This window comes from Dendrobates tinctorius, unplaced genomic scaffold (genome assembly GCF_039654945.1).
Source record: "Dendrobates tinctorius isolate UK_male_01 unplaced genomic scaffold, ASM3965494v1 ptg000192l, whole genome shotgun sequence".
In the NCBI taxonomy this organism is placed as follows: Eukaryota; Metazoa; Chordata; class Amphibia; order Anura; family Dendrobatidae; genus Dendrobates; species Dendrobates tinctorius.
Genome location: NW_027361859.1, coordinates 2,514,420 through 2,541,378, shown reverse-complemented (window position 1 = coordinate 2,541,378; position 26,959 = coordinate 2,514,420). Strand labels below are relative to the sequence as shown.

The 26,959-nt window shown below is 43.1% G+C and overlaps 1 protein-coding gene across 1 annotated transcript; it reads right to left on the bottom strand.

Annotated features, from left to right (window-relative positions):
• Positions 1–6,813: 6,813 nt before the first annotated feature.
• Positions 6,814–26,636, bottom strand: LOC141055809 (uncharacterized). The gene is made up of 6 exons (XM_073552522.1): positions 26,442–26,636; positions 26,133–26,312; positions 25,931–26,051; positions 25,750–25,847; positions 25,350–25,446; positions 6,814–8,539 (listed from the first exon to the last, which is right to left on the bottom strand). The coding sequence occupies exons 1-6, from the start codon at positions 26,634–26,636 to the stop codon at positions 7,539–7,541; spliced, it is 1,692 nt and encodes a 563-aa protein (XP_073408623.1). The 3' UTR covers positions 6,814–7,538.
• Positions 26,637–26,959: the final 323 nt, after the last annotated feature.

Sequence of the window (26,959 nt, the reverse complement as noted above, 5' to 3'; positions counted from 1 at the left end):
GGAGGGTGAGAGTGGGTGATCGGAGGGCTGGGGGGGCGGAGGGAAGGCGGGGGGGCAGATTATGACGGCGGCTGCCGATCGGTGCCTTCAGACGGTGGCGGCAGCCGATCGGTGCTGTCAGTCGGTGTGGGGGGGGGGTCGGGTCTCGGTGTCCAGCCATGTCCGATGCTATTTCAGCATCGGCCATGGCTGGATTGTAATATTTCACCATTTTTCATTGGTGAAATATTACAATCACTCTGATTGGCAGTTTCACTTTTAACAGCCAATCAGAGCGATCGTAGGCACGTGGGGGCTAAGCCACACCCCCAGGTGTTAACTCTGAAGGGTCCTTTGTGTGCGGGTCGGGTGACCTTTCAGTGACCCCGGTCACCCGACCCGCAGGGGGGCTATTTATGGCATGACGCCAACGTAGGCGTCATAGGTCGTGAAGGGGTTAAAAAACGAAGATGATATAAAGGAACTGAAAGGATAAGATTAAAACACAGGGTCAAAATAAAATCAATAAAAAACATTATTAATGATATTAAGACTTGGGCTCAAGAGATTTGAGTTTGTAGATCCAAAAAACTTCCTTTCTGCATAGTGATTGAAACCTATTGGGGATGTGGTCTGGTATGTGATCAATGGGATAAATGGTGGCTTTACTGAAATCTCTGAAATGTCAAAGTGTCGTGAAAGTCCATGTTTTTGGAAGCCTATTTTGATATTGTGACGGTGTGAATTCATGCGGCAATGTAGTGCTTGTGTAGTGCGACCTACATACAATCAGGGACAAGGACAGGAAATTACATATATAACATGAGAGGAATGACAAGTGAGGTGGAATTTGAGGGGAAATTTTTCAAGTGTAATGGGGTGGACAAACACAGACGTGCAGTGTGAAATGGTATGACAGCAAACACAATTAGGACGGTGACACTTATAAATCCCTGGTGATGAAATGGTATGGGTAGTAGGCTTCTGGGGTAGAAGTCTACTTGGAGCCAGAATATTCTTTAATGACCATTTTTATATCACCTATTCCAGAGAGTTTCTTTTGGCGCCTCCCCCTTTTTTTTTTTATGTATATATACCCCTGCAATGATCTTCTGTAACATGCCCTGATGAAGTGAGCTGGGACTGGCTCAGGAAACACGTTGGCAATAAAGATAGCTTGAATTCTACCACAGCAGCGCAGTCTCTTATTGCACTACCAGCCTTCTCTTTTTAAATCCAAGCCACACACAGCACGTCAGCATCAGTGCGTGCAACCGCGCGACTTCGGCGCTGGACCAAACACAACACCCTCTAGTACATATAGCACATGTCTAAAGATATTTTAACGCATGATGTCCATATAAGACGGTCGCCAGATATAAATGTGAGGTATTTAACCCCTAAATAACCGGCCAAGTAAGCAGAAAGATCATACAATAGCAAACATCAAACCTTTAAGCAACAAAGAGTTATGTAAGCTTTAATCAAAAACTGACAAGATGGATTATATTAAGATATAAAATGATACTAAAGCTCATAATAGAGCTAGTGCGATAATAAAACGCACTACTTGTAATATGCTAGCTAGACCTTTTCAACAACACCCAATTCAGTTTATGAGGGAAAAAAAAAAACAAAAAAACAAGAATATCAACACCAAAAAATATGCATGAATGACTCTTATAGAAAACAGGTATATGATAAACATTCATTGAGGCCTCTAGGGGAAAGAGATTGGAGCCTATATATCCACTATGTTTCTCTTTGTATCATTTTATCCAAATCCCCCCCCTCTAGGTTTTGGTCTGACCAACTCTATCATACCAAAATTAATCTCCTTAAGGGATCCACCATGAACTTCATTCATGTGTCGGGCGATGGGTGTATCTCTTTTGTTTCTGATGTCATTCAGATGCTCACCCACCCTTACCCTAAGCTCTCTAATGGTCTTCCCAACATAGTCAAGATGGCATGTGCATGTTGCTTTACATACCATGCCGGAAGACCTACAATTGCCAAAATCTCTAATGAAATAATCCTTGGCATCCACTGAGCTACAGAATGTTTTGGATTGAGACATGACCCCACATCTAGAGCAGTTGCCGCATTTAAAAAAACCTTGCGGTCTTCGATCCAGCCAAGTGCCTTCCTTCTTTGGTCTTTGATAAAAACTATGGACCAAATGGTCCCCAAGAGATCTACCCCTCCTATAGGTAATACTTGGCTTAGGGGAGATAAAATCCTTCAAATCAGGATCAGCCAAAAGAATTCCCCAATGCTTTTTAAAAATTTGATAAACTCTTTCAGCTTGGCCATCAAACGTGCCTATCATCCTAGTTGTATCCTTTTCAACCCTTTTATCCTTAACCCCCAAAAGTGAGGATCTCTCAACAGATAAAGCCTCCTTATAGGATTTTCTCAAAACATAATCCGGGTAGCCCCTCGCTTTGAACCTAGAATACAAATCATCAGCTTGGTTCTTAAATGTATCCAAATCTGAGCAGTTCCTCCTAAAACGAAGGAACTGCCCCTTTGGTATACCTTTTTTTAAAGGGGTTGGGTGATAACTAGTCCACTTAAGGAAGTTATTCGTAGATGTCGGTTTTCGATATGTACAAGTCTCAATATTACCATTCTGCTTTTTGGGGACAGTCAAATCAAGAAAATTGATACTCCTATCATGCTACTCAGACGTAAACCGCAACCCAATCTCATTTGCGTTTATACTTTCCATGAAGCGGTGGAACTCACTCTCAGGACCAGACCAGAATACCAAAATATCGTCAATATATCTGGCCCATAGAGTAATATAGGAGTTCCACCACATATCCTCACCACCAAAAATGAGTGTTTCCTCCCACCAGCCCAGGAATACATTAGCATAAGTGGGGGCACAGGGGCTCCCCATCGCTGTACCCCTGAGCTGGTGGAAGTACTTCCCATCAAAAAGAAAGTAATTATGAGTCAGGGTAAATAATAGAAGCTCCTCCACCAAAATATGATCACCACACTCAACTGCTCTAGACTGCAGGAAATGGTTAATGGCTCTCATACCACATTCATGCGGAATACTGCTATAAAGTGCTTCCACGTCAATAGAGGCTAAGATTGTATTCTCCTCGATTGAGATGCCCTCTAGCAAATTAAGCAAATGCGACGTATCTCGTACAAAGGAAGGAAGAGATGTTGCAAACGGTCTCAGCACCTTGTCCAAGTAAACACCTACATTCTGCATTAGAGATTCTATGCCTGCTACAATGGGTCTACCTTTTAAGGGATTAAGGCGCTTATGTATCTTGGGCAGTGCATAGAATGTTGGTATCACCGGTTTAATAGGCAACATAAACTTAAACTCGTTCAAAGAGATGAGACCCATTTCCTTAGCATTTAACAAAATATCAGAGTAGTTAGATAAATTTCCGTGGGATCTCTACACAGTACCTCATATGTACCGTGCTCATATAAGAGAGAATGACACATATCCAGGTATTGTTTATGGTCCAGGATAACCAAGTTACAACCCTTGTCTGAGGATTTTTTAATTTTAATTAGCAATAAAGTGTTTTAAGGGAATACATGTACACAATATTACGGATATATTCCTTTGGTTATTCAATGAGTCTGCAATTTCTCCTGTTACCCTTGTCAAAATAAAAAATAGCGGGCTAAAAAAATCATTTTTGAGGACAAAAAAATGATTTTTTATTTTCATGGCTCTGCATTATAAACTTCTGTGAAGCACTTGGGGGTTCAAAGTGCTCACCACACATCTAGATAAGTTCCTTCGGGGGTCTAGTTTCCAAAATGGTGTCACTTGTGGGGGGGTTTCCACTGTTTGGGCACATCAGATGCTCTTCAAATGCGACATGGCGTCCAATCTCAATTCCAGCCAATTCTGCATTGAAAAAGTCAAACAGCGCTCCTTCCCTTCCAAGCCCTGCCGTGCGCACAAACAGTGGTTTACCCTCATATATGGGGTATCGGCATATTCAGGAGAAATTGCACAACAAATTTTGTGGTTCATTTTCTCTTTTTACACTTGTGAAAATAAAAAAAACTGGTTCTGAATTAAAATGCTTGTAAAAAAAGTTAAATGTTTATTTTTTCCTTCCACATTGCTGCAGTTCCTGTGAAGCACGTAAAGGGTTAATAAACTTCTTGAATGGGGTTTTGAGCACCTTGAGGGGTGCAGTTTTTAGAATGGTGTCACTTTTGGGTATTTTCTGTCATATTGACCTCTCAAAGGGACTTCAAATGTGATGTAGTCCCTAAAAAATGCTTTTGTAAATTTTGTTGTAACAATGAGAAATCGCTGGTTAAATTTAAACCCTTGTATGTTCCTAATAAAAAAAAATGTAGCTTCCAAAATTGTGCTGATGTAAAGTAGACATGTGGGAAATGTTATTTATGAAGTATTTTGTGTGACATCTCTCTGATTTAAGGCCAAAAGTTTGAAAATTTCAAAATTTTAATATTTTTTGCCATATTTTGTTATTTATTTTATGTTTTTTTCTTAAATAAACGCAAGTCATATCGAAGAAATTTTACCACTACCATGAAGTACAATATGTCACGAAAAAAACAATCTCAGAGTCAGCGGGATCCGTTAAAGTGTTCCAGAGTTATAAGCACATAAATTGACAGTGGTCAGAATTGTAAAAATTGGCCCGGTTATTAAAGGGAATCTGTCACCCCATTTCTGGACTATCAGCTGCGGCCACAGCAATCAGGGGCTTATCTACAGCATTCTGTAATGCTGTAGATAAGCCCCCGATGTAACCTGAAAAATAAGAAAAAAAGAGTTAGATTATACTCACCTGGCATTCGGTCCAGGCAATGGGTGTAGCCGTCCTGTCCGGCGCCTCACATCTTCATACGATAATGTCCTCCTCCTTGCTTATCCCTCGGCTCCTGCGCAGGCGTACTTTATCTGCCCTGTTGAGGGCAGAGTAAAGTACTGCAGTGCGCAGGCGCGGGACCTCTCTCACCTTTCCCGGTGCCTGCGCACTGCAATACTTTACTCTGCCCTCAACAGGGCAGATAAAGTACGCCTGCGCCGGAGCCAAGGCAGAAAGGAGGACGGCATCGTATGAAGATGGGAGGCACCGGACCACACCACGACACCCACCGCACCCACCCCCCGTGAGTATAATCTAACGTGTTTTTCTTATCTTTCAGGTTTCATCGGGGGCTTATCTACAGCATTACAGAATGCTGTAGATAAGAACCTGATGGCTGTGGCCGCAGCTTATGGGGCTAAAATGGGGTGACAGATTCCCTTTTACCCCCTTAACCCCCAAGGGTGGTTTGCACGTTAATGACCGGGCCAATTTTTACAATTCTGACCACTGTCCCTTTATGAGGTAATAACTCTGGAACGCTTCCATGGATCCCGGTGATTCCGACATTGTTTTCTTGTGACATATTGTACTTCACTTTAGTGGTAAAATTTCTTCGCTATAACTTGTGTTTATTTATGAAAAAAACAGAAATATGGTGAAAATTTTGCAATTTTCAAACTTAAAACAGAGTTGTGTGACACAAAATAGTTACTAAATAACATTTCCCACATGTCTACTTTACATCAGCACAATTTTGGAAACAAAATTTTTTTTGTTAGGAAGTTATAAGGGTTAAAAGTTGACCAGCGATTTCCCATTTTTACAACAAAACTTACAAAACCATTTTTTAGGGACCACCTCACATTTGAAGTCACTTTGAGGGGTCTATATTGCAGAAAATACCCAAAAGTGACACCATTCTAAAAAACTGCACCCCTCAAGCTATTCAAAACTACATTCAAGAAGATTATTAAACCTTCAGGTGCTTCACAGGAGCAGAAGCAACGTGGAAGGAAAAAATGAACATTTAACTTTTTAGTCATAAAAATGATCTTTTAGCAACAATTTTTTTATTTTCCCAAGGGTAACAGGAGAAATTGGATGCCAAAAGTTGTTGTCCAATTTGTTCTGAGTAAGCTGATACCCAATATGTGGAGGGGAACCACTATTTGTTCACATGGCAGGGCTCAGAAGGGAAGGAGCGCCGTTTGACTTTTTCAACCTAAAATTGGCTGGAATTGAGATCGGACGCCATGTCGCGTTTGACGAGCGCCTGATGTACCTAAACAGTGGAAACCCCCACAAGTGACCCCATTTTGGAAACTAGACCCCCTAAGGAACTTATCTAGATGTGTGGTGAGCACTTTGAACCCCCAAGGGCTTCACAGAAGTTTATAACGCCCCGGGCGTGAAAATAAAAAATCATTTTTATTGTTCAGAATTGAACAGTCAATCACAGCGCTCTGGAGGCCCGGGAGGCCGATGCCATCTTCCCTAAGGTCAGATGGTGTTGGAATTTTAATGCAATCACCGCGACTTAAGTCGCAGTATTGCATTAAAGGGCTCGACGCACTATCCCGTCCATGGTCATACAGGCCCGGGTACCGTGGACGGGATAGTACGTCGGATGTCAGAAAGGGGTTGAGCTGCAAATTGGCTCTGTCACTAAGGGGTCAAATGCTATTATCAGAAACACTAAAATCATACCTAAGCTTTGCTTTAAATCAACCATTTATTTTGACACAAAGTATAATTGGTAAAGGAGGAAGAATACCTGATATTACATTATCCCATGTATGAAAACGTTTATGTTGCAAATTCTACAGTAGAAAGAGAACCCCAATTCTGTCCCTTAGAAAGTAGAATGAGGAGAGGTTCCTAAATCCAATTTACCCATTTCCCTTACAGATAACAATAAAACTAGTGAACTATACATTGTAAATTAATGCTACCTCTCAAATGATTTTTTAGAAAGCGAGATGACATCACAATATCACAGGTGTAATACATTTTTTTTTAATAAAAAGGATCAGGAAATTTGTCAACAAATCTGAGATCTCACTTCACTATTTCTATACAAAATGCCTACCAGCTCTACCACAAGTCTATAGGTTCTAAGACAATATCTTGACATAAAAACATTAAAAATATATACATACGAAACAGAAGGATATTAATAATCAAAGCACATGTGTTGAGTCTTTACAAGTTGTAAAGTGATTATCCAACATCTATTACAGATGATCTGACATCGTGTATGGGGTTGTATGCTGCCGTACTCGAACAGGACAGTGTCCCTATTATATATAACAGAGAAATACCAGTGAACGTTTTTATATGCAGTTGTAGTGTCTATATACATTTAAAGTGTTCTATATACATGGTGAAATATATTTTCTGGGTAATATTTTTTAGGTACGGTATATTGGTAGTTGCATACATTAACTATTCTTCATCATTTAGTGTTCCAGATTGCATTCTCTTTCTTGTTTAGATGTGGCTCTTTAACTTACCGTATATGTAACTTTTCTTGTACAATTTGTCAATAGTACTATTAGTAAAAAATTAATAAGACTTTGCCCCTGTTTGAATTCTCTAAATTTTAAAAACGTATACTCCTCTGCAAAATGTTTTCCATATTCTCAACATGAAAATGGCTACGCCCTTATTCTCAAGACCTGCTTTAGAAAGAAAACATTTCCCACATTCTGAACAGGACTATGGTTTCTCTCCTGTGTGAATTCTCTGATGTGCAGAAAGATTTGCCTTTTGGGCAAAGCTTTTCCCACAATCCGAACATGGAAATGGTCGCTCACCTGTGTGAATTTTCTGATGTGCAGAAAGATTTGCCTTTTGGGCAAAGCATTTCCCACATTCTGAACATGAAAATGGCTTCTCCCCTCTGTGAGTTGACTGATGTCTAACAAGTCTTGATTTAATGCTATAACATTTCTCACATTCTGAACATGAAAATGGCTTCTCCCCTGTGTGATTTCCCTCATGTCTAACAAGTTCTGCTTTAGAAGCAAAACATTTCCCACATTCTTGACATGAAAATGGCTTTTCCCCTGTGTGAATTCTCTGATGTGCAGTAAGATTTGATTTGTCATTAAAATCCTTCCCACATTCGGAACATGAAAATGGCTTCTCCCCTGTGTGAGTTCTCTGATGTTTAACAAGAGTCGATTTGTATGTAAAACACTTCCCACATCCTGGACATGAAAATGCCTTTACTCCTGTGTGAATTAACTGATGTGCTGCAAGATTTGGTTTCCTATTAAAACATTTCCCACATTCAGAACATGAAAATGGTTTCTTCCCTGTGTGGCTTCTCTGATGATTAACAAGTCTTGATTTAGCACTGTAACATTTCCCACATTCTGAACATGAAAATGGCTTCTCCCCTGTGTGAATTCTCTCATGTATAACAAGGTCCGCCTTGTAGGTAAAACATTTCCCGCATTCTAAACATGAAAATGGTTTGGCCCCTGTGTGAGCTTTTAGATGTGGTTCATCTATTTTATTATTTTGTTTAAAAGTCTTTGAGGAATCAGAAGATAGGCCATGTTGAAAAAGATTAGATGATACATTTTTCCTGTGAAACGCTGGTGATGTATGTAGGATACTGGAATGCTCGTCATACATTTCAGGTTTTATACCAAGACTATCTTTGATATCTGAAAAAATCTGATGTCCACATGACCTCGCAGTGCAGTCTTCTGCAAGGAAAAGAAAAATATAATTATATTTAATTAAAGAACAGCAAATTATTTGGAATTTGAATTTATCGGTATGACCAAATTTTGTTAAGAAATTTTATACACAGCAAACTGAAAAAGTACTACAAAGTTACTTATTGATAAACACAAAATTAGTCCCAAACAATATAAATAGTGGCACTTCAAAATAATTTTGAATACCAAGGCGGGCTAAGGTGTTAGTAAACATCAAACCCAACGAAGAGATCCACAAATCTTAATATTAAAAGATTAATCTTTTATTGATACCTTTTAAAATACACTTATAATGACGGGTACAGAACATACTCTCAAAAAACAAACAGAAGGGGGCACAGGCGTAACACCCAAGATACTAAATTTATATATACAAACAAACTCATGGTAATTCTCACTGTATATATGCCAATAAAAACAGCATAATATGCCAGCTATATATAAAAACTAATACGTAAACAAATAAATAAGTGGGGAGGTCCTATAAATAAATACTATAAATAAAGCGAGTACTGAAAATTCTCCATAGAAATTACACAGCATGATTAACATTACATGAACAAAGACTACCAACCCAAACTATGAAACAAAGCAAAGTGCCAAAGATATCTACCTGAAAATAAGTGGCCAGTGATCAGAAACAGTGAACCAAGTGTGCCCACTCGCCCCGACGTGCGTTTCGCCAGCAGCTTCTTCCATAAACAGTGGATGAAAAATAATCCCTTTTTGAGGAAATATAAACAGCCTTATGTTTGGACTCTGAAGAAGCAATGGTTTGGGTTTTTTAACCATGAAAATATTGTTAACTACTCCTTTTTATGGAGTTACAACAGGTTGGGGTTTGTAAAGTGAATAATTAATGGGAAAGCACCAAGGACAAATGAAAAAGCAATAGCGCATGATAATTTTAGCTGTGGTCTTTTGACTAAATATTTTTTTGAGGGGTGGGGGAGTCAATAGTAAAATGATTGCTATTAGTGATGAGTGAGCGTGCGCAGATAAGGTGTAATCCAGGTGCAGGAAATGAGCGCATTGTCGACCCCAGTCACGTGATCGGGGGTCAGCAACATGTTGCCATAACAACCTGAGGTCTCCTCGAGACCTCCATGGTTGTTGATGGCAGATTGCTATGAGCGCCACCCTGTGGTCGGCGCTCATAGCAATGCTGTAATTCTACTACATATAGGTGATCTATGCTTCGCCTCTATGTAGCATAGCCGATCGGGCTATGGCAGCTTCTATTGAAGCATGCCAAAAGTAAAAAAAAAAAAAAAAAGTGTTTAGAAATATAAATAAAAAAAAAACATAAAAGTTTAAATCACCCCCCTTTCGCCCCAATCAAAATAAAACAATACAAAAAAAAAAATCAAACCTACACATATTTGGTATTGCTGCGTTCAGTATCGCCTGATCTATCAATAAAAAAAGGATTAACCTGATTGCGGCGTAGCGAGGAAAAATATCAAAACACCAGGATTACGTTTTTTTGGTCACCGCAACATTGTATTAACATGTAATAACGGGCGATCAAAAAAACGTATCTGCACAAAAGTGGTATCATTAAAAATGTTAGCTTGGCACGCAAAGAAATAAGCCCTCACCTGAACCGAGATAATGAAAAATGGACACGCTACGGGTCTCTGAAAACGGCACAATTTTTTTTAGCAAACGTTGGATTTTTTTTTCACCACTTAGATAAAAGAGAACCTAGACATGTTTGATGTCTATGAACTCATAATGATCTGGAAAATCATAATGGTAGGTGATTTTTAACATTTAGTGAACCTAGCAAGAAAAAACAAAAAACAAGTGTGGCATTGCACTTTTTTTTTTCAATTTCACTGCACTTGGAATTTTTTCCCGTTTTCTAGTAAACTACATGGTAAAACCAATGGTGTCGTTCAAAAGTACAACTGGTCCCGCAAAACATAAGCCCTCACATGGCCATATTGACAGAAAAATAAAAAGTTATGGCTCTGGTAAGAAGGGGAGCGAAAAACTCTCCGTCATTAAGGGGTTAATTATCATACTGCCAAACAAAAAAGTGCAAGAAAACGCGATCAAAAAGACAAATGTAAATAAAAATGGTACCGCTGAAAATATCATCTTGTCCCTCAAAAAACAAGCTTCCATACAGCTCCATCAGCAGAACAGTAAAAAAGTTGTAGCTCACAGAATAAAGCCATGTAAAAACTTTTTTCTATAAAAGTTTGTATTGTGTAAAAGCGCCCAAACATAAAAAAAAGATATAAATGTGGTATTGCTGTAATCGTACTGACCCAAAGAATAAAGCAGTCTTATCAATTCTACCACATAACGAACGGCGTATTAAAAAAAGAAAAAAAAAAAAACAATTCCTGAATTGATGGTTTTTGTTCATTCTACTTCCCAAAAATAGGAAGTGATCAAAAAATGTCATGTGTTTGAAAATGGTACCAATATAAATGTCAGCTCGTTCCGCAAAAAAGAAGCCATAACATGACTGTCAGCCGAAATATAGAAAAATTATAGCTGTCTAAATATGGGGATACAAAAATAGAATTAGGCTAAGTGCACATGTTGCAGAAATGCTGCGGAATTGCGGAGGGACAACAGCTTGCAGGACTTTTCTGCCAAAGGCTAGATCTCTTATTGACATTAGATCTAATCTATGGTGTTTAGTGAAGGTATGGACCTAGGACCAGGTAGCAGCTTTGCAAATCTGCTCAATGGACGCATTGGCCCTTTCTGCCCAGGAGACGGAGACAGCCCTAGTGGAGTGGGCTTTCAAGGATTCAGGAGGAGGTATATCCTGATTTTAGTAAGTGTCCATGATTGCTTTCTTGATCCAGCTTGCTAAAGAACTTTTGGAAGCTTTCTTCCCTATGGTTCACCATACCGAACAAAAAGATTTTGATCTTTCCTCCAAGGCTTCGTTTCATTCAAATAGATGAGAACCGTCCGCCGAACGTCCAGAGAATGGAATCCTGCTTCTCGCTCATGTTTTGGGATTGTAGTACACTGCAGAAAGGATGTGGATTCCAGTCCGCGCTGCCCAAATAATAGATTTCCAAGACGTAGTGAAAGTTCAGAAGTGGTTTAATCGACGCGTTTCAGGGTGAATAGCTTTGAAGCTATATACGGTAATATCCTGAGGAAAGGGTGGTATTCACCCTGAAATGCATCGATTAAATCACTTCTGAACTTTCACTACGTCTTGGAAATCTATTATTTGGGCAGCGCGGACTGGAATCCACCTCCTTTCTGCAGTGTACTGTATTGTCTTGTCGTTGACCGACCTGTGGATCTGCGGCAGCCTCTCCTACATGCGTTTTGACCAACTATTACCAGGTGAGCAGCTTCTTACGTAAAAGTGCTAACTTCTTGTCGGATAAGACCATATTGTGCTTTGTGTCTCCTTTGCCTTATCTGTTAGATCTTTTGGATTGTCACAGAAGGAGGGCAGAATTATTTCCTGGGACCTGTGGAAGTCAGATGATACTTTTAGTACAAAAGACTGATCTGGGTGAAATATTCTGTCGTCCAGGATTCTTAGATAAGGTTCTCTGATGGATAGAGCTTGAATCTCTCCCACCCTTCTTGCCATTGTAATGGCTATGAGAAGTGCTGTTTTCCAGGATAGTCTATCTGGATCTGGTCTATAGGCTCAAATGGTGGGATAGTTAGACCTTTTAGCACTATGTCCAAATCCCAAGATGGGACCATGTTGAATTTCTTTGGACGGATTCTGGAAGTGGCTGACATGTATCTCCTTATCCATTGATGGTCTGCTAGATTTTGGTCGAAGTAGGAACTCAGGGCAGACACCTGGACTTTCCGGGTACTTGGTCTTAGTCCCTTAGATAAGCCGTCCTTTAGGAAATCTAAGATTTTTGCTACGTCCAGGTGGAAAGGATCGATGGGAGTGGATCCATACCATGCCGAAAAGGTTTTCCATATTTTGGAATATATAGCATTGGTGATCTGCTTCCTACTTTTTGTAAAGTGGATATGACCGAAACTGAGAGGCCTCTAGCTTTCAGGATTGTGTTTTCAGAAGCCAGTCTGCCAAGCTTAGGCTGTGGGGAGCCAGGTGAAAGATGGCACCTTGATGTAGAAGGATGTGGTCCAGAGGCAGGATCAGAGATCCCTCTGAGCTCATCAGTTTTAGGGCTCTGAACCAGCTCCTTTTTGGCCAGAAAGGGGCGATCAGGATAATTTTGACCCCCATCTGTCCTGACCTTTTGCAGAGTCCTTGGTGGTAAAGGAATTGGAGGAAATGTGTATGTCAGCCTGAAGTTCCATGTATGAGCGAAGGTGTCCACCCTTGATTGGGTTTCGTTTGGACCTATGGAGAAAAACTGCTCTGTTTTGGCATTACCTCGGTTCGCAAACAGGTCCACTTCTGGGAGACCCCACTTTTTTGTTATGGCCTTGAATATTCTCCTATTGAGGCTTCATTCCCCTGGATCTTTATCTGTTCTTCTCAAGAAGTCTGCTTCGACATTGTAGGATCCTTTCAGGTGGATAGCCGATAAGGACAGGAGATGATGTTCTGCCCAACAAAATATCCTTGCCGAGATCTGTTGCAGACTTTCGTATTTTGTGCTGCCTTGGTGACGTAGATGGGCTACGGTGGTCATGTTGTCGGAGTAAACTAGGACATGGGTTTCTTGGATCAATGGTTCTGCTGCCCTCATGGCCTCTTCTACCGCTGTAAATTCTCTGAAATTGGAAGACTAGTTGTTAATAATAATAATAATAATAATAATAATCATCTTTATCTATATAACGCCAACATATTCCGCAGCGCTTTACAGTTTAACAGTTTCAAAACACATGTCATAAGTAACAATGTTAACAGTATAATAATTAAAAGCAAAATAAGACCCTGCTCGTGAGAGCTTACAATCTACAATGAGGTGGGGGAGATACAAAGTACAGGTGTGTATTTACAATGGTGTATTTACAATGAAGGTCCAGCCATCTTGAGGGAGTAAGGGATGGATGGAGATAGTGAATGGGCTACACACGCACACTTACACATAGAATGACTTTGATTAGTGAACATGATAGGCCGCTCTGAACAAAAGTGTTTTGAAGGAGCGCCTGAAACTATGCAAATTGTGGATAGTCCTGATGTCTTGGGGTAGAGCATTCCAGAGGATAGGAGCAGCACGGGAGAAGTCTTGGAGTCGGGAGTGGGAGGTACGGATTAGTGCAGAGGTTAGTCGAAAGTCGTTTGCAGAGCACAGCGGTCGGTTAGGCCGATGGACAGAAATGAGGGAGGAGATGTAGGGGGGTGCTGCACTGTGGAGAGCTTTGTGGGTGAGAACAAGTACTTTGAATTGGATCCTATAATGAATGGGCAGCCAATGTAAGGACTGGCGAAGGGCGGATGCGTCCGAGTACCGATTAGTCAGATAGATGACCCTGGCTGCTGCATTAAGTATGGACTGGAGAGGGGATAGACGAGTGACGGGGAGGCCAATTAATAGAGCGTTGCAGTAATCCAGGCGGGAGTGGATCAATGCTACAGTGAGGGTTTTTGTTGTTTCCATGGTAAGAAAAGAGCGGATTCTAGAGATGTTCTTTAGGTGTAAGCGGCAAGAGCGGGCAATAGATTGTATATGGGATGTGAAGCAGAGATTGGTGTCAAACATAACACCCAGACAGCGCGCCTGCTGCCGGGGTGTTATTGTGGTATGACCCACGGAGAGGGAAATGTCAGATTTAGGGAGGTTAGTAGACGGCGGGAGCAGAAGAAGTTCAGTTTTGGAGAGGTTGAGTTTCAGATAGAGAGCGGACATGATGTTGGAGACTGCGGACAGACAGTCACTGTCGTTCTGTAGTACAACGGGGGTAAGGTCGGGGGAAGACGTATATAGTTGTGTGTCATCAGCATAAAGATGGTACTGAAAGCCAAATCTGCTGATGGTCTGTCCAATTGGGGCCGTGTAGAGAGAGAAAAGAAGAGGGCCAAGGACTGAGCCCTGAGGTACCCCGACTGCAAGAAGAAGAGGAGATGACATGGAGCCAGAGAATAAAACACTGAAGGAGCGGTCAGAGAGATAGGAAGAGAACCAGGAGAGAGCAGTGTCCTTAATGCCTAGTGACTGGAGCCTACAGAGTAGGAGATGGTGGTCAACAGTATCGAAAGCTGCAGATAGGTCAAGAAGAATGAGCAGAGAGTGGTCACCATTACGTTTTGCTGTCAGAAGCTCATTGGTCACTTTGATGAGTGCAGTTTCAGTCGAATGTAGGGGGCGGAAGCTGGACTGTGAAGGGTCTAGAAGAGAGGGAGTGGAGAGGTAACGGGTAAGGCGGGAGTAAACTAGGCGCTCCAAAAGTTTAGAGATGAAGGGGAGATTGGAGACTGGTCTGTAGTTGTTTGTGCAGGATGGGTCGAGAGCGGGTTTCTTTAGTAATGGAGTAACAATGGCGTGTTTGAAGGAGGATGGGAAAATGCCCGAGGAGAGGGAGAAATTAAAGATTGTAGTTAGGTGGGTTTGTGACGACTGGAGAGAGAGACTGGAGGAGATGTGAGGGAATGAGGTCGGTAGTGCATGTAGTCGGACAAGAAGAAGAGAGGAGTCTGGAGACTTCTTCTGTGATGGGATCAAATGTGGAAAGTAAGCCAGGGGAGATGCAGCACTTGGTGGTTGGGAGAAGATTTCCTGATGGATATTGTCTATTTTCTCTCTAAAGTGGGAGGCCAGGTCATCAGCACAAATGTCTGTGATAGGGGCTTGTGCTTTTGGCCTGAGGAGGGAGAGAAAAGTGTCAAAAAGTTTCTTGGGGTTGTTGGATAGTGAGGAGATCAGGGTGGTGAAGTAGGTCTGTTTGGCGAGGTGAAGGGCAGCGTTATAGGTTCTTAACATAAATTTGAAGTGAAGTCTTCTGGTGTGCGGGTTTTTCTCCATAGGCATTCAGCACTCCTAGAGCATCGCTGGAGAAGTTGAGTTTGCGATGTGAGCCAGGGCTGTTTTACTCTGTGCTTGGAGGTTCTGAGGGTGAGGGGAGCTGCTTGGTCAAGGGTGCTTCTAAGAGTGTCGTTGTAGTGATGAACAGCCAGATTAGGACAGGAAAAAGAGGAGATTGGAGACAGTGATGAGTGTAGGGAATCTGAAAGTGTCTGAAGGTTAATGGCTTGTAGATTTCGGATTGTGTGGTAGGTAGGAGTGAGCTGGGGTGGCGAGGATTTGTGAGTGTGAAGGAGAGAATGTTGTGGTCAGAGAGTGGAAGTGGTGAGTTATTTAGGTGGGAGATTGAACAGAGCCGGACAAAGACCAGATCAAGGGTGTTACCGTCCTTGTGTGTCTCAGAGGTTGAAAGCTGCGAGAGGCCTAGAGAGGTGGTTAGTGATAGAAGCTGGGATGCAGATGTGGAAGTAGGGCTGTTAATGAGGATGTTGAAGTCTCCCAGGATAAGAGTTGGTAGTTCTGAGGATATGAAGTGCAGCAGCCAGGCTGAAAAGTGGTCAAGGAAGTGGGTGGGTGAGCCTGGGGGCCAGTATATGACCGCTACTCTGAGGGAGAGGGGACGGAAGAGCCTGATGGTGTGGACCTCAAAAGAAGGGAATATGAGTGATGGAACTGGGGGGGATGACCTGGAAAGTGCATTGTGGGGACAGGAGTATGCCGACTCCACCACCAGGTCTGTTTGTGGGTCTCAGGGAATGAGAGAATTGTAAGCCACCATAGGAAATGGCAGCAGGAGAGAAAGTGTCAGAATCCTGAATCCAGGTTTCAGTGAGGGCCAACAGATTAAGAGTTGTTCAGAAAGTAGTTGTGTAGGAAAGGAAGCTTGTTACAAACAGACAGGGCACAATTAAAAGATGGAGATGAGGGAGTGCAAGTAATATTAATTAGATTATTATGGTTTCGATATGAGGTAGGGTAGGGGTTGAGGTTGGGGGATGGTGGACCAGGGTTGGGGGGAGATGTCCCCTGAAATCAGTAGGAGTAGGAAGATAAAGAGCAAATAGTTGTTGGAATTGTAAGTAGTTTTTTTCTGTAATGTCTTTGGGCAAGATGGGCTGAAGTTTAGTTGTTCATCTTTTTGGGCCAGACACCCTGACACGTCACTGCTCCCCAACCGCATTTGCTGGCGTCTGTTGTAATCGACATCATAGGATATTGTATCCAGGGTATCCCTTTTGCCAGGTTTTCTTGGCTAAGCCACCAGTTGAGGGATAACTTTACATGCTGAGGCAGAGAGAATCTTGTACTGAGTGCCTCTGGGTCTTTGTTCAAGCGGGAGAGAATAAACTTCTGGAGTGTTCTTGAGTGGGCCTGGGCCCAGGGGACTTCCTGGATGCAAGAAGTCATTGACCCCAACGCTGACATGGAGAACCTTACGGTCACCCTCTTCTGTATTTTTAGCGTCCGAACTTTTGGTCTTACGCATAACTGCTTGGTGACCAGGAAAAACGATTTTAGGTTCTGGGAATCTAGGAGGATTCCTAGAAAGACTTTCTTGGTTGACGGATTCAGATCTGATTTTTCCCGATTTACAATCCAGCCCAAGGATGCCAGGGTATGCAGGACTGATCTGAGATGCTCTTTTAGAGTGGTGCTGGAGGGAGCCATGATGAGAAGGTCATTCAGGTAGGGGACGATACAGGTGTCTTGCTTTCGGAAGAAGGCTACTACTTCTGCCATAATCTTTGTAAATGTTCGGGGCGCTGATGATATACCAAAAGGAAGAACCCTGAACTGGAAGTGATGTACTTCTTCGTCTAGAGTAACTGCAAATCTCATACCAATGGTAGGATGGATGGATGGGTACTTGGTAATATGCCTCTTGGAGGTCTATGGTGGCCATGGCAAAATCTTTCCCAATCAATGGTATTGTAGACTTTAGGGATTCCGTTTTGAATCGCCGGTACATGCCGTGTTGGTTCAGCTTCTTTAGGTTGATGATGACCCGGTATTTCCCACTTGGTTTTTTCACTAGAAACAGCTGGGAGTAGTGGCCCTGGCCTCGCTCTGCTTCTGGAACCGGTGATATTACTTCTGAGGATAGCATCTGTTGGAGCTCTGTATACAGAATTTTCTGAAGCCTTGCCGATGGAAGATGTGTTAATTCTAGTCTTTGTGGGTGAAAGGAGGAGAATTCGATTTTTTCTCCCCTTCTGACTGAGTCCAGGATTTTCTGGTCTGAAGTTATCTCTTGCCAGTTTGTGAAGTGGTTTGAAATCCTGCCCTCTACCTCCTTGGCATCATTTTCTGTCTGATCGAGAACTCTGAAAAATATTTCCCCCTTTACCACCTTAAGGGTAACTCCATCGCCCCATTTTACCTTTCCGCCTGTATTGAGGGGTCTGGGGTGGGCGAAATGGCTTTTTCTTGGGTGGTGTTGGTTCAGGAAGATTTTTCTTCTTGTCGGTTACTTTCTCCAGTAGCTCGTCCAGTGCAGGGCCAAACATGTATTCGCCCTTGAAGGGAATAGAGCATAGCTTAGATTTTGATAAAATATCTCCACTCCACATCTTCAACCACAGAGATCTTCGGGTAGTGTTGGAAAGTACTGATGTTCTTGCCGCAATGCAAACCGACTGCACAGAGGCATCCGCCAGAAAGCCTGCAGCCTTCTGAAGGAGAGGTAGAGATGTTAGAAGATCCTCCTTCAGAGTACCACTTCTAATATGGTCCTCCAGTTGTTGTAGCCAGAGGAACAGGATTCTCATGACACAGGCGGTTGCGATGTTTGTTTTTAAGGAGGCTGCTGATGCCTCCCAGGACTTACTCAGTAAGCTATCCATCTTGAGGTCAAGAGGGTCCTTGAGTTGAGGAGTCTTCAAAGGGTAGCGTAGTTTTTTGGCTACCCTAGCTACTTGGATATCCACTTTAGGGACTTCAGTCCAACACTTCGAGGTGTCTTCATCCAGGGGAAACCGATCCTTCATCTCGCTTGGTATATTCAACTTCCTTTCCGGAAATTCCCATTCTTCCAGGATTAGATTCTGGACATTATCATGGATAGGAAAGACCATCTTTCTTCTTGACTTCAGACTGCCAAATAGATCATCCTCGACTGAGCGGGATGGTTTCTCCTCCTCAACCCCCATTGTGTTCCTGACTGCCGAGAGTAGCTCCTCCATATCCTCTGAGGAAAAGAACAGTTTCCTATCATCCTCCGTATGGCTTGGAGTAAGTTCACTTTCCTCCCTTCAATCTCCAGAGACTGATGACTCAGGTTCTCTTTCTGAGATGTCTTCAGGGGCGTATTTTCTCTTTTTTGAGAGTGTGGGTCCCCTGTGAATGACTGGGAAAAGGTAGCCAGGGATGACTATCTCCTGTTGTACCATCCCTCTTACTTCATCCATCAGGGATGGTTGTTCATCCCAGACAATTCTCACTGTGCATAGCTGGCACAAGGCTTTTTTTGTAATTGGAGGGGAGTTTTTTACTGCAGATGATGCACTTGCGGCTTGCAGTCTTTTCCCTTGCTTTTGGTGCAGAATCCTTGTTTCCCTAAAAGAGAGGAGAAGGGGAGTTTCCATAAGGATGGGTCCTGAACCAAACACGGGTACCCCTTTTACCAGGTATACTCACTGGGCCAGGGTTTTCCCTGGGCTCTGCAGGTGAAGCTCTCACGGAAGACACATCCATCATTCAGACCTTAGTCCTACCTTATGGAGTCTTCCATCAGGGACCTTATATAGGAACTGAGATCCAGTGTTTTCCCATCATCCAATCGGATGAGATCTCTCCCCCTCAGTGATAGGATGCCTCCTGCACAATTCCTTTGTTTTGTTTTTTTTAAATTTCAAATTTCCCGCCAAAATGGTGGTGCGTTCCACCGTGGAACACAGGGCGGAAGTGATGTCGCACCTTCTGCCTGGGCGGTGTACGTCACTTCCTCTGCATGCCCCGGGATGCTTTGAGTGCATGTCGGCATACAGGCGCGAGGGGGAGAGCGATTCATGAAGCCCCCAGCCCAGTCTAACCATCCAGCATTGCCGAAGGCGACGGAGGATGGTGCGGTCACGCTCGTGGCAGGAGCAGCATCAGGGAAGAAGGTCTGGGACGATCAACCCAGGCTGCCCATCTAAAGGTAAACCGCCTGGATATCATCGGTCCATCCACGGAGCACACAAGAAAAAAACCTCTTCATCCCATTAGGGACAGGAAAACACTGGGGATTAGGGGAAAGGGAGGGCTATTTAAACCTCTTGTTTCTTGTCCCTAGTTAGGATGGGGAAGCAACTTCCTGTGTGCTGTCGTGGAGGGGATTAGAGAAAACTAGTTTTTGCAATAAAAAGCGCCTTTTAGTGTGTGATAGCAGCCAAAAAATATAGGGGGCTTTCACGTTACTGGTAACACAAAGGCACAAGAAAAGCGAAATTGCTCTTCACCACTCAAAAGAAATTCAGCAAATTCTTTGGTCCCAAATCCAAATGCCCCCCTACCTTCTGAGCCCCAGTGTGCCTAAACCACATTTAGCATCCACGTTTGGCATTTCTGTAGTGATGAGAGCACTCTTAATTTATTGGTGTGTCTCTCTAGAAGCATGAGCTGGGCATACTGTACTAGGCACTATAAGGTACTGGTCACTACAATGGAAGCTAGCAATTTTCACTCAACAACATCCACTGCTACTTATTTCTGGAAAGCAGCCACGAAGTCAAAATCGTCACTACAGCTGTAGATAAATTCCCAAAAGGCGTATAATTTCCAACATGGGGGTCACTTGAGAGGGGATTCTGCTATTGTACCACTTAGGGCTTCTGTATATGGAGTTCGCAAACTAGTCTAGGAAAACAAATTGTATGGTCCATTTTCTCCTGTTACCCTTGTGAAAATAAAAAAAAATAATTCCTGTGAAGCACCTGAAGGGTTAATAAACTTCTTAAATGGGGTTTTGAGCACCTTGAGGGGTGCAGTTTTTAGAATGGTGTCACTTTATGGTACTGTCATATAGGCCCCCTCAAAGTCACTTCAAACGCCATGTGTTCCCTAAAAATAATGGTTTTGTAAATTTTATTGTAAAAATTAGAAATCGCTGGTCAACTTTTAACCCTTATAAGTTCCTAACAAAAAAATTATGTTTCAAAATTTGTGCTGATGTATAGTAGACATGTGGGAATGTGATTTATTAACTATTTTGTGCGATATGACTCTGATTTAATTGCAACATTTTCAAAATGTTTACCAAATTTTTTATTTTTTTTCACAAGTAAACATAAGTCATATCAAAGAAATTTTACCACTATCATGAAGTACAATATGTGACAAAAAAACATTCTCAGAATCAGTGGGATCCAATGAAGCGTTCCAGAGTTATGACCCCATAAAGTGACAGTGGTCAGAATTGAAAAAAATTGGCTTGGTCAGGAAGGTGAAAACAGGCTTCGGGGTGAAAAACATCAAAAATTTTAAATTGTGTTATAGAGGTCTAAGAGGTAACGTTTCTCCTTTCGGAAAGTGACATACAGACTCTGGCATGCCCAGGTAAGGAGAATTATTCACCTTGCTATGCTCCTTTGGGATATTTTATATGCAAATTTCACATTTCAAGGTCCGTTAAAGGGTTGAGAGAAACTTGTAGGATTGTTGCTTCCAACAGTAAACACTATAGAGTTCAAGTCCTCTTCCTCTCTGAAGAGGCAACTTGCATATTAAATTTCCAAGAGGAGCATTACATGGCGAATAGACCTCCTTACCTTGGCATGCCAAAGCCAGTATGTCACTCTCTGCAAGGAGAAATGTTACCTCTTAGACCTCTGTAAGACTATTTAAAATTTTTGGTGTTTTTAATGTATATTTAATAAGGACATAGTTTAGTGTTGTTTTGGTTTTCTGGTTGGTTATATTTTGGCCCCTTAAGGGGGTTTTACACTAAGCAATATCGCTAGCAATATCGCTAAAACGTCACCGATTTTGTGACGTTATAGCGATATTGCTAACGATATCGCTATGTCTCATACTTACCAGCGACCGGCTCCCCCGCTGTCCATCGCTGATCGCGCGAGAATGTCCGTCTCCATTTCTCGTCGGGCGCTTCCTGCTGGGCTTCCTGCTGTGACGACGAGCGACGCTGGACGCGGGCGGGAGGACGCAGGATCGCTGTGTGTGAAAGGTGAGTATCGTGCGCTGCGTCGCTGCTGCATCGCTGTGAGATCTTTCTGTATGAAAGCTCACTAGCGATCATTTAGCGATGCACCAGCGATCCTGACCGGGTCGGATCGCTCGTCGGATCGCTGGTGCATCGCTAAATGTAAAAGGGCCTTTAGCTGGCAAAACTGTTACATCCATTTATCTTTGAAAATCTTTAATTAAATGATAAAAAGAGTATCAGTAATATCAACTAGATATGTGGACTAGAGATTGTATGGTATTGGAGATGCTAATATTTACACTTCTCCCTGAATTCATGTAAATGTGTCTTCCCTTCCTTGATATCTGGTGCTTTTTTTTTAATGCAAATAGCACAATTTACTATGCAAATTACCTCTTCAGAGAAAAAAAGGACTTGATCTCTATAGCGCTCCCTGTTGGATGCAGCAAACCTACGAGTCACTATTGGCCCTTTAACAGGCCTTGACATGTGAAATTTGCACATTAAATTTCCCAAAGGACCACTTGTAATTATAAGTAAAATATGACTTCTCTGGAACATTCCAGAATCTTACATTCTCTAAACTACAGATGATACCCTGCTTGTCACACAGCTGCGACCCCCCCCTTCTTCATCCATGGCTGACACAACCAGTGTCCCACTGTGCAGCCCTGTGTAGTCAGATCCCAGTGAGGATTCTCACTCCCCCCCTCTGCTCCTCACTGCTAGGAAGGTTAATTAGCCAGGAAAGGATTTCTTTTGTTCTCCTCAAACATGTGCCCAGACAAGTGTGGGAAATATTAAAGAGGCCAGATCTCGAAAACCATACGCGGTAGAGGTATGAAAATTGCATATCTGCGTAGGGCGCCTAACCAGCGTTCTGGTCCATAATTTTCACGGTTCCAGCCCCGACAGAACCAGAGATACGGAGTTCTCCTATACAGAGTGGAATAAGCAGCTAGTGTTTGATGTCATTACAAAGCTAATTTCAATATAAGATGAATGATGGTCCTGGAGGACCCTCACCAGACTGACCCTCTAGTGATGTCACAAACCCAAAGGGATAAGGTATTCCCTCCCTAAAATTGGTCATTCGAGCTGGAGATTCCATGCCAAAAGGAACTCAGATGAGTGGAGACCTTTGGCTCCGCCTTCTCCCCACATGGTTAGCCTAAGACCACCTAAGCAAATGTAAGTGTCAACCTCTGTTTTTAAACCCGTTTATTTTAGATTTGCATTGTACATATCTAATGTCTCAACTTTGTAAGATCTTTTATCTCTGTAAACGCTGCCCGTCTTTTGGGAATAAATTATAACTTTATTAGTCTGTCTTCATGCTCTAAAAACAAATTCACGTGCCTTTAAGATAATTACGCTACTAATTTGGGGGCTTGCTATGGACCCTCTTAATTAACTCATTAATTAAGAGAATCGTAGTTGTGGCAGCGAAGTGTGATCTGGCCGGGTGGGCTAGCTGGCAGTGACGGAAAGGGGTTTCATAAGCTATTTGTGTGGCTGCGGCCAAAGCATTTATAATTCCTTCACTGCAGCGGCCTAATCGCCAGTGCACAACAAGCAGCTGGTTGGCGACCAATTATCCTAAGTGTAGTTCCCTGACTGACCTGAGGATAAGGGGGGGCGCCGGAGAGCTGCGAGTTCCAAAGTGGAACTGAGAAAGTGGGATACTCATAAATCCCGACATCTTGTAACATATTGAGGCAGTTGTGGGATAACAAAAATAAACCCCCCTGCGGTAAATTGTTAGGGCAAGACTAGCTTGCCGTTTTTTTATCACATGGTGCCAGCAGTGGGATAACCAAGATAAGCCCCCCTGTGCCTGTGATAGCCGTGTGTCGGCAGTGCGTCGCGTCCTTTCGTCCATGATATACCGGTGTCAGCAGCGGGATCATGACACCACTGCACGGTGAATAAGCCTCATGTACAGCACCATGGAATCAATGGTGCTATATAAATAATAATAAGCATCCTTACTGTAACAACCCTGCTGGCATCGCTGCATGGCCTCCCATTCCCCAATCACCAACTTCCTCACTGCTCCAGGCCATGCTGGGACTTCTGTCTGCTGCCAGCTACATGCTCTGTGCATGTTTCCTGGCTGTGTGAAAAGGGGGGGCGATGCCAGAACTCTCTGGTTCTTATGGAGTCAGGGTGCACCTGTCTAATGTGTCCCTGACCAATTACCAGGAGCCCTCTAGTATTTAGGGCAGCTCCACCCACTGGAACCTTGCCTGTGCAATGTGTTAACTCAGTGTCTTGCTACAGAGCTGCCAGGTCTTGCTCTGTGTTTCTCCTTCCCTGGATGTCTTACTCCTAGCTTTGCTTGGTACTCTGTCTGCCCTCCAGGAGGCAGAATATCCTGGTTTCTGTGTCTTTGTTCTAGCCTTACCTTGTACCTGTCTTGCCGCCCTCCAGGAGGCAGTATTTCCTGGTCGCTGTGCTCTAGCTCCTAGCCTTGCTTTGTATCTGTGTGTACTCTGGTCCCTGTGTCTTTGGACCTGTTCCTTGTCTCGCACTATTAGCTTGTCTGAACTCTGTCCTACCTCTGTTTGCCTGTCTCCCTGTCTTTGGCTTCTTTCCCTGCTGTGTCTTTCCTTGTGTCCTCCCTGTCTGCTTGTGTTCTGCACTCTTGCGGCTCTGCTCGTGCTCTGCTGCTTTGTCCTGCTTCTGTTGCTGCCAAACCTCTTGGTGCTCTCCAGCTCTTTCCCGCAGTCTTGCGGTTCTCCTCCTGTGTGAACAGGTCCAAACCTGTTCCGTCATACTCCACTCCTTCTTGCCTATATCTGTACCTGCACCTCCTGTGTGAACAGGTCCAAACCTGTTCCGTCATACTCAACTCCGTTCTGCCAGTTCCAGTACCTGCTGTGTGAACAGGTCTCTACCTGTTCCTTCATATACCACTCCTGCCTGCCCTGTGTCTCTGCCGTGCCAGCCTGCCCTGTGTCTCTGCCGTGCCAGCCTGCCCTGTGTCTCTGCCGTGCCAGCCTGCCCTGTCTCTGCCGTGCCAGCCTGCCCTGTGTCTCTGCCTTGACAGCCTGCCCTGTGTCTCTGCCTTGACAGCCTGCCCTGTGTCTCTGCCTTGACAGCCTGGCCAGTGTCTCTGCCGTGCCAGCCTGGCCAGTGTCTCTGCCGTGCCAGCCTGACCAGTGTCTCTGCCGTGCCAGCCTGACCAGTGTCTCTGCCGTGCCAGCCTGACCAGTGTCTCTGCCGTGCCAGCCTGACCAATGTCTCTGCCGTGCCACCGTCTCCCCAAGTGGGATCAGCAGCCACAACCAGACACCACCCTGGAGTGACACATGGCAGCTGCATGCCACACAAGCCTGATCTCACCATCAGAAACTCCAGCGAAAACCAAGGCAGCTGTCCTAGCCACGCCCCTTCCAGGGTAGTCTGGTTTGTGGCACAGAGTGGCCACGACCCCCTGGCTCACGCCCATCAGTCAGGGTGTGAGCGTGACACTTACTTTGGCATGCCAGAGCTGGTATGTCATTCTCCACAAGGAGAAATCTTACCTCTTAGACCTGAGTCCAGGGCCTCTCAGCTAGCCAAATCAGTTCTCATATTTTGCAATGACAAGAGGCAATACCCCAAAATGCTGTGCTTGCAAACTGAGATTCTGATTTGGCTTTTATCCTAAGTCACATTTCAAGGACCATTAAAGAGTGGATAGAGAGACTTGTAGGAGTGCTGCTTCCAATCAATGACTAAGCAGAATATAGAGCCTACAACTCACCTTGGTAGTTATCTGTAGGAATCTCCACTTTATACCAATCATCACCCCTTACATATGTCTCTGTAGTATTAATGTTGTCCAGACTTTCATCCTGAAACTAATTTTGTAAAAAACACAGCATTATTTACAATTATTACGATGCCCACAAATACTGCAACAAGAGGAGGTATGGGAATCAACCTGTTAATTCCTTATTCCAGTAGTGTTCACAGCAAGAAAACCGTGAGAAGATCCAGAGAACATCTAAGGTCTATCATTAGGATTAATTATCCTGCCAGCTGCAGGGCTCTTATTGCACAAGTATAAAACATATAATACTGGTAGATGCAACACAGCACAAGACCTTCACAGCCATTTACACATCATAGGGCAGATCTCATGACACCTTCTCTTCACCTACCTGATGATCCTGAGGAACATGGAGATCTTCTGGTTTACAGTCCTGTGGAAGAAGAGGACGGGGACATCTCTCTGGTGTTGTCGTTTTACTAGTTATATCTGGAGGAAACACATACAGGGACTAAATTAATTCTTTACATGCAGATAATTATAGGCCGTGTGTAATTAGTCCTGTCTATTACCTGGTGAAGTGAGGGGCTGAGGAATCTCGATCATGACGTCCTTGTACAGATCTTTGTGTCCTAAATACTCCCACTCCTCCATGGAGAAATAGACGGCGACATCCTGACACCTTATAGGAACCTGACACATACAATGATACCGTCATCACCGATTCATTTATAGCGTTACTATATAATGTCCCAGCATTCCCAGCAGTGTCACCTCTCCAGTCAGCAGCTCAATCATCTTGTAGGTGAGTTCTAGGATCTTCTGGTCATCGATGTCCTCATGTATCAGGGGGTGAGGTGGCGGCCCCGTCATTGGGCTCAGGGGTCTTCCCCATCCCTCAGACACAGGGTCCTGACAGCGCTCACTAGAGGTCTTCTTCACTACTGTGTAATCCTGGTTATGGAGAGACACATTAATAAATCTCACTACAGACATTTCCAGAGTCCTCACCTCTCCAGTTCTGTCCATCTGTTATTCCCATAGATAAGAATGATGTAATGTGACATCACCAGGATCTCTCACCTCTCCAGTAAGCCGGAAGAGGATCTCTAGAGTGAGGTGTAATATACTCTCCACCATCTTGTCCCTGTCTCTATCCAGCCTTGATGAGTCAATCGGAAAAATTCTCTTATCTAGAATATCCCCACTGAGAAGATCTGTTTCTGTAGGAACCTGAATTGGGAGAAGATAAGCCGATGTAACATCAAAGAATCCCATGAAATATTACAATTACTGGAGACTTTATATCACTGTCTGATTTGGCTTCATAGAAAATTGTGTTTTTACTACATACTAAAAAAAGTAAGTCGTATAATAGTATAAGTAATAAGCAGGAATTAGTGCCTAACTAACTAACTAATACAGTGAAAAGTTAATAAGTAAAAAAAGAAAAGCATGTCTCAAATGTTATGGGTCTCAGAAAATGCTGATACAAATCAAAGTTGTTTTTTTAGTTTGTTTTTTTAAATAAAGTATCTTGTTTTCCAACAATTTTTACACAAATATATTACCTGCTTCGGGTAAACACAGAAAATTAAAAA

Bases quoted from the DNA above. Each gene is read 5' to 3' on its own strand.
- LOC141055809 (XM_073552522.1), bottom strand. From the start codon at position 26,636: ATGGGATTCTTTGATGTTACATCGGCTTATCTTCTCCCAATTCAGGTT. The intron at 25,447-25,749 runs GTAGGTGAAGAG...TTACAAAATTAG, and splicing joins ATGTTCCTCAGGATCATCAG to TTTCAGGATGAAAGTCTGGA. The intron at 8,540-25,349 runs GTGAGTTGTAGG...TTTTCCTTGCAG, and splicing joins TCCTACAGATAACTACCAAG to AAGACTGCACTGCGAGGTCA.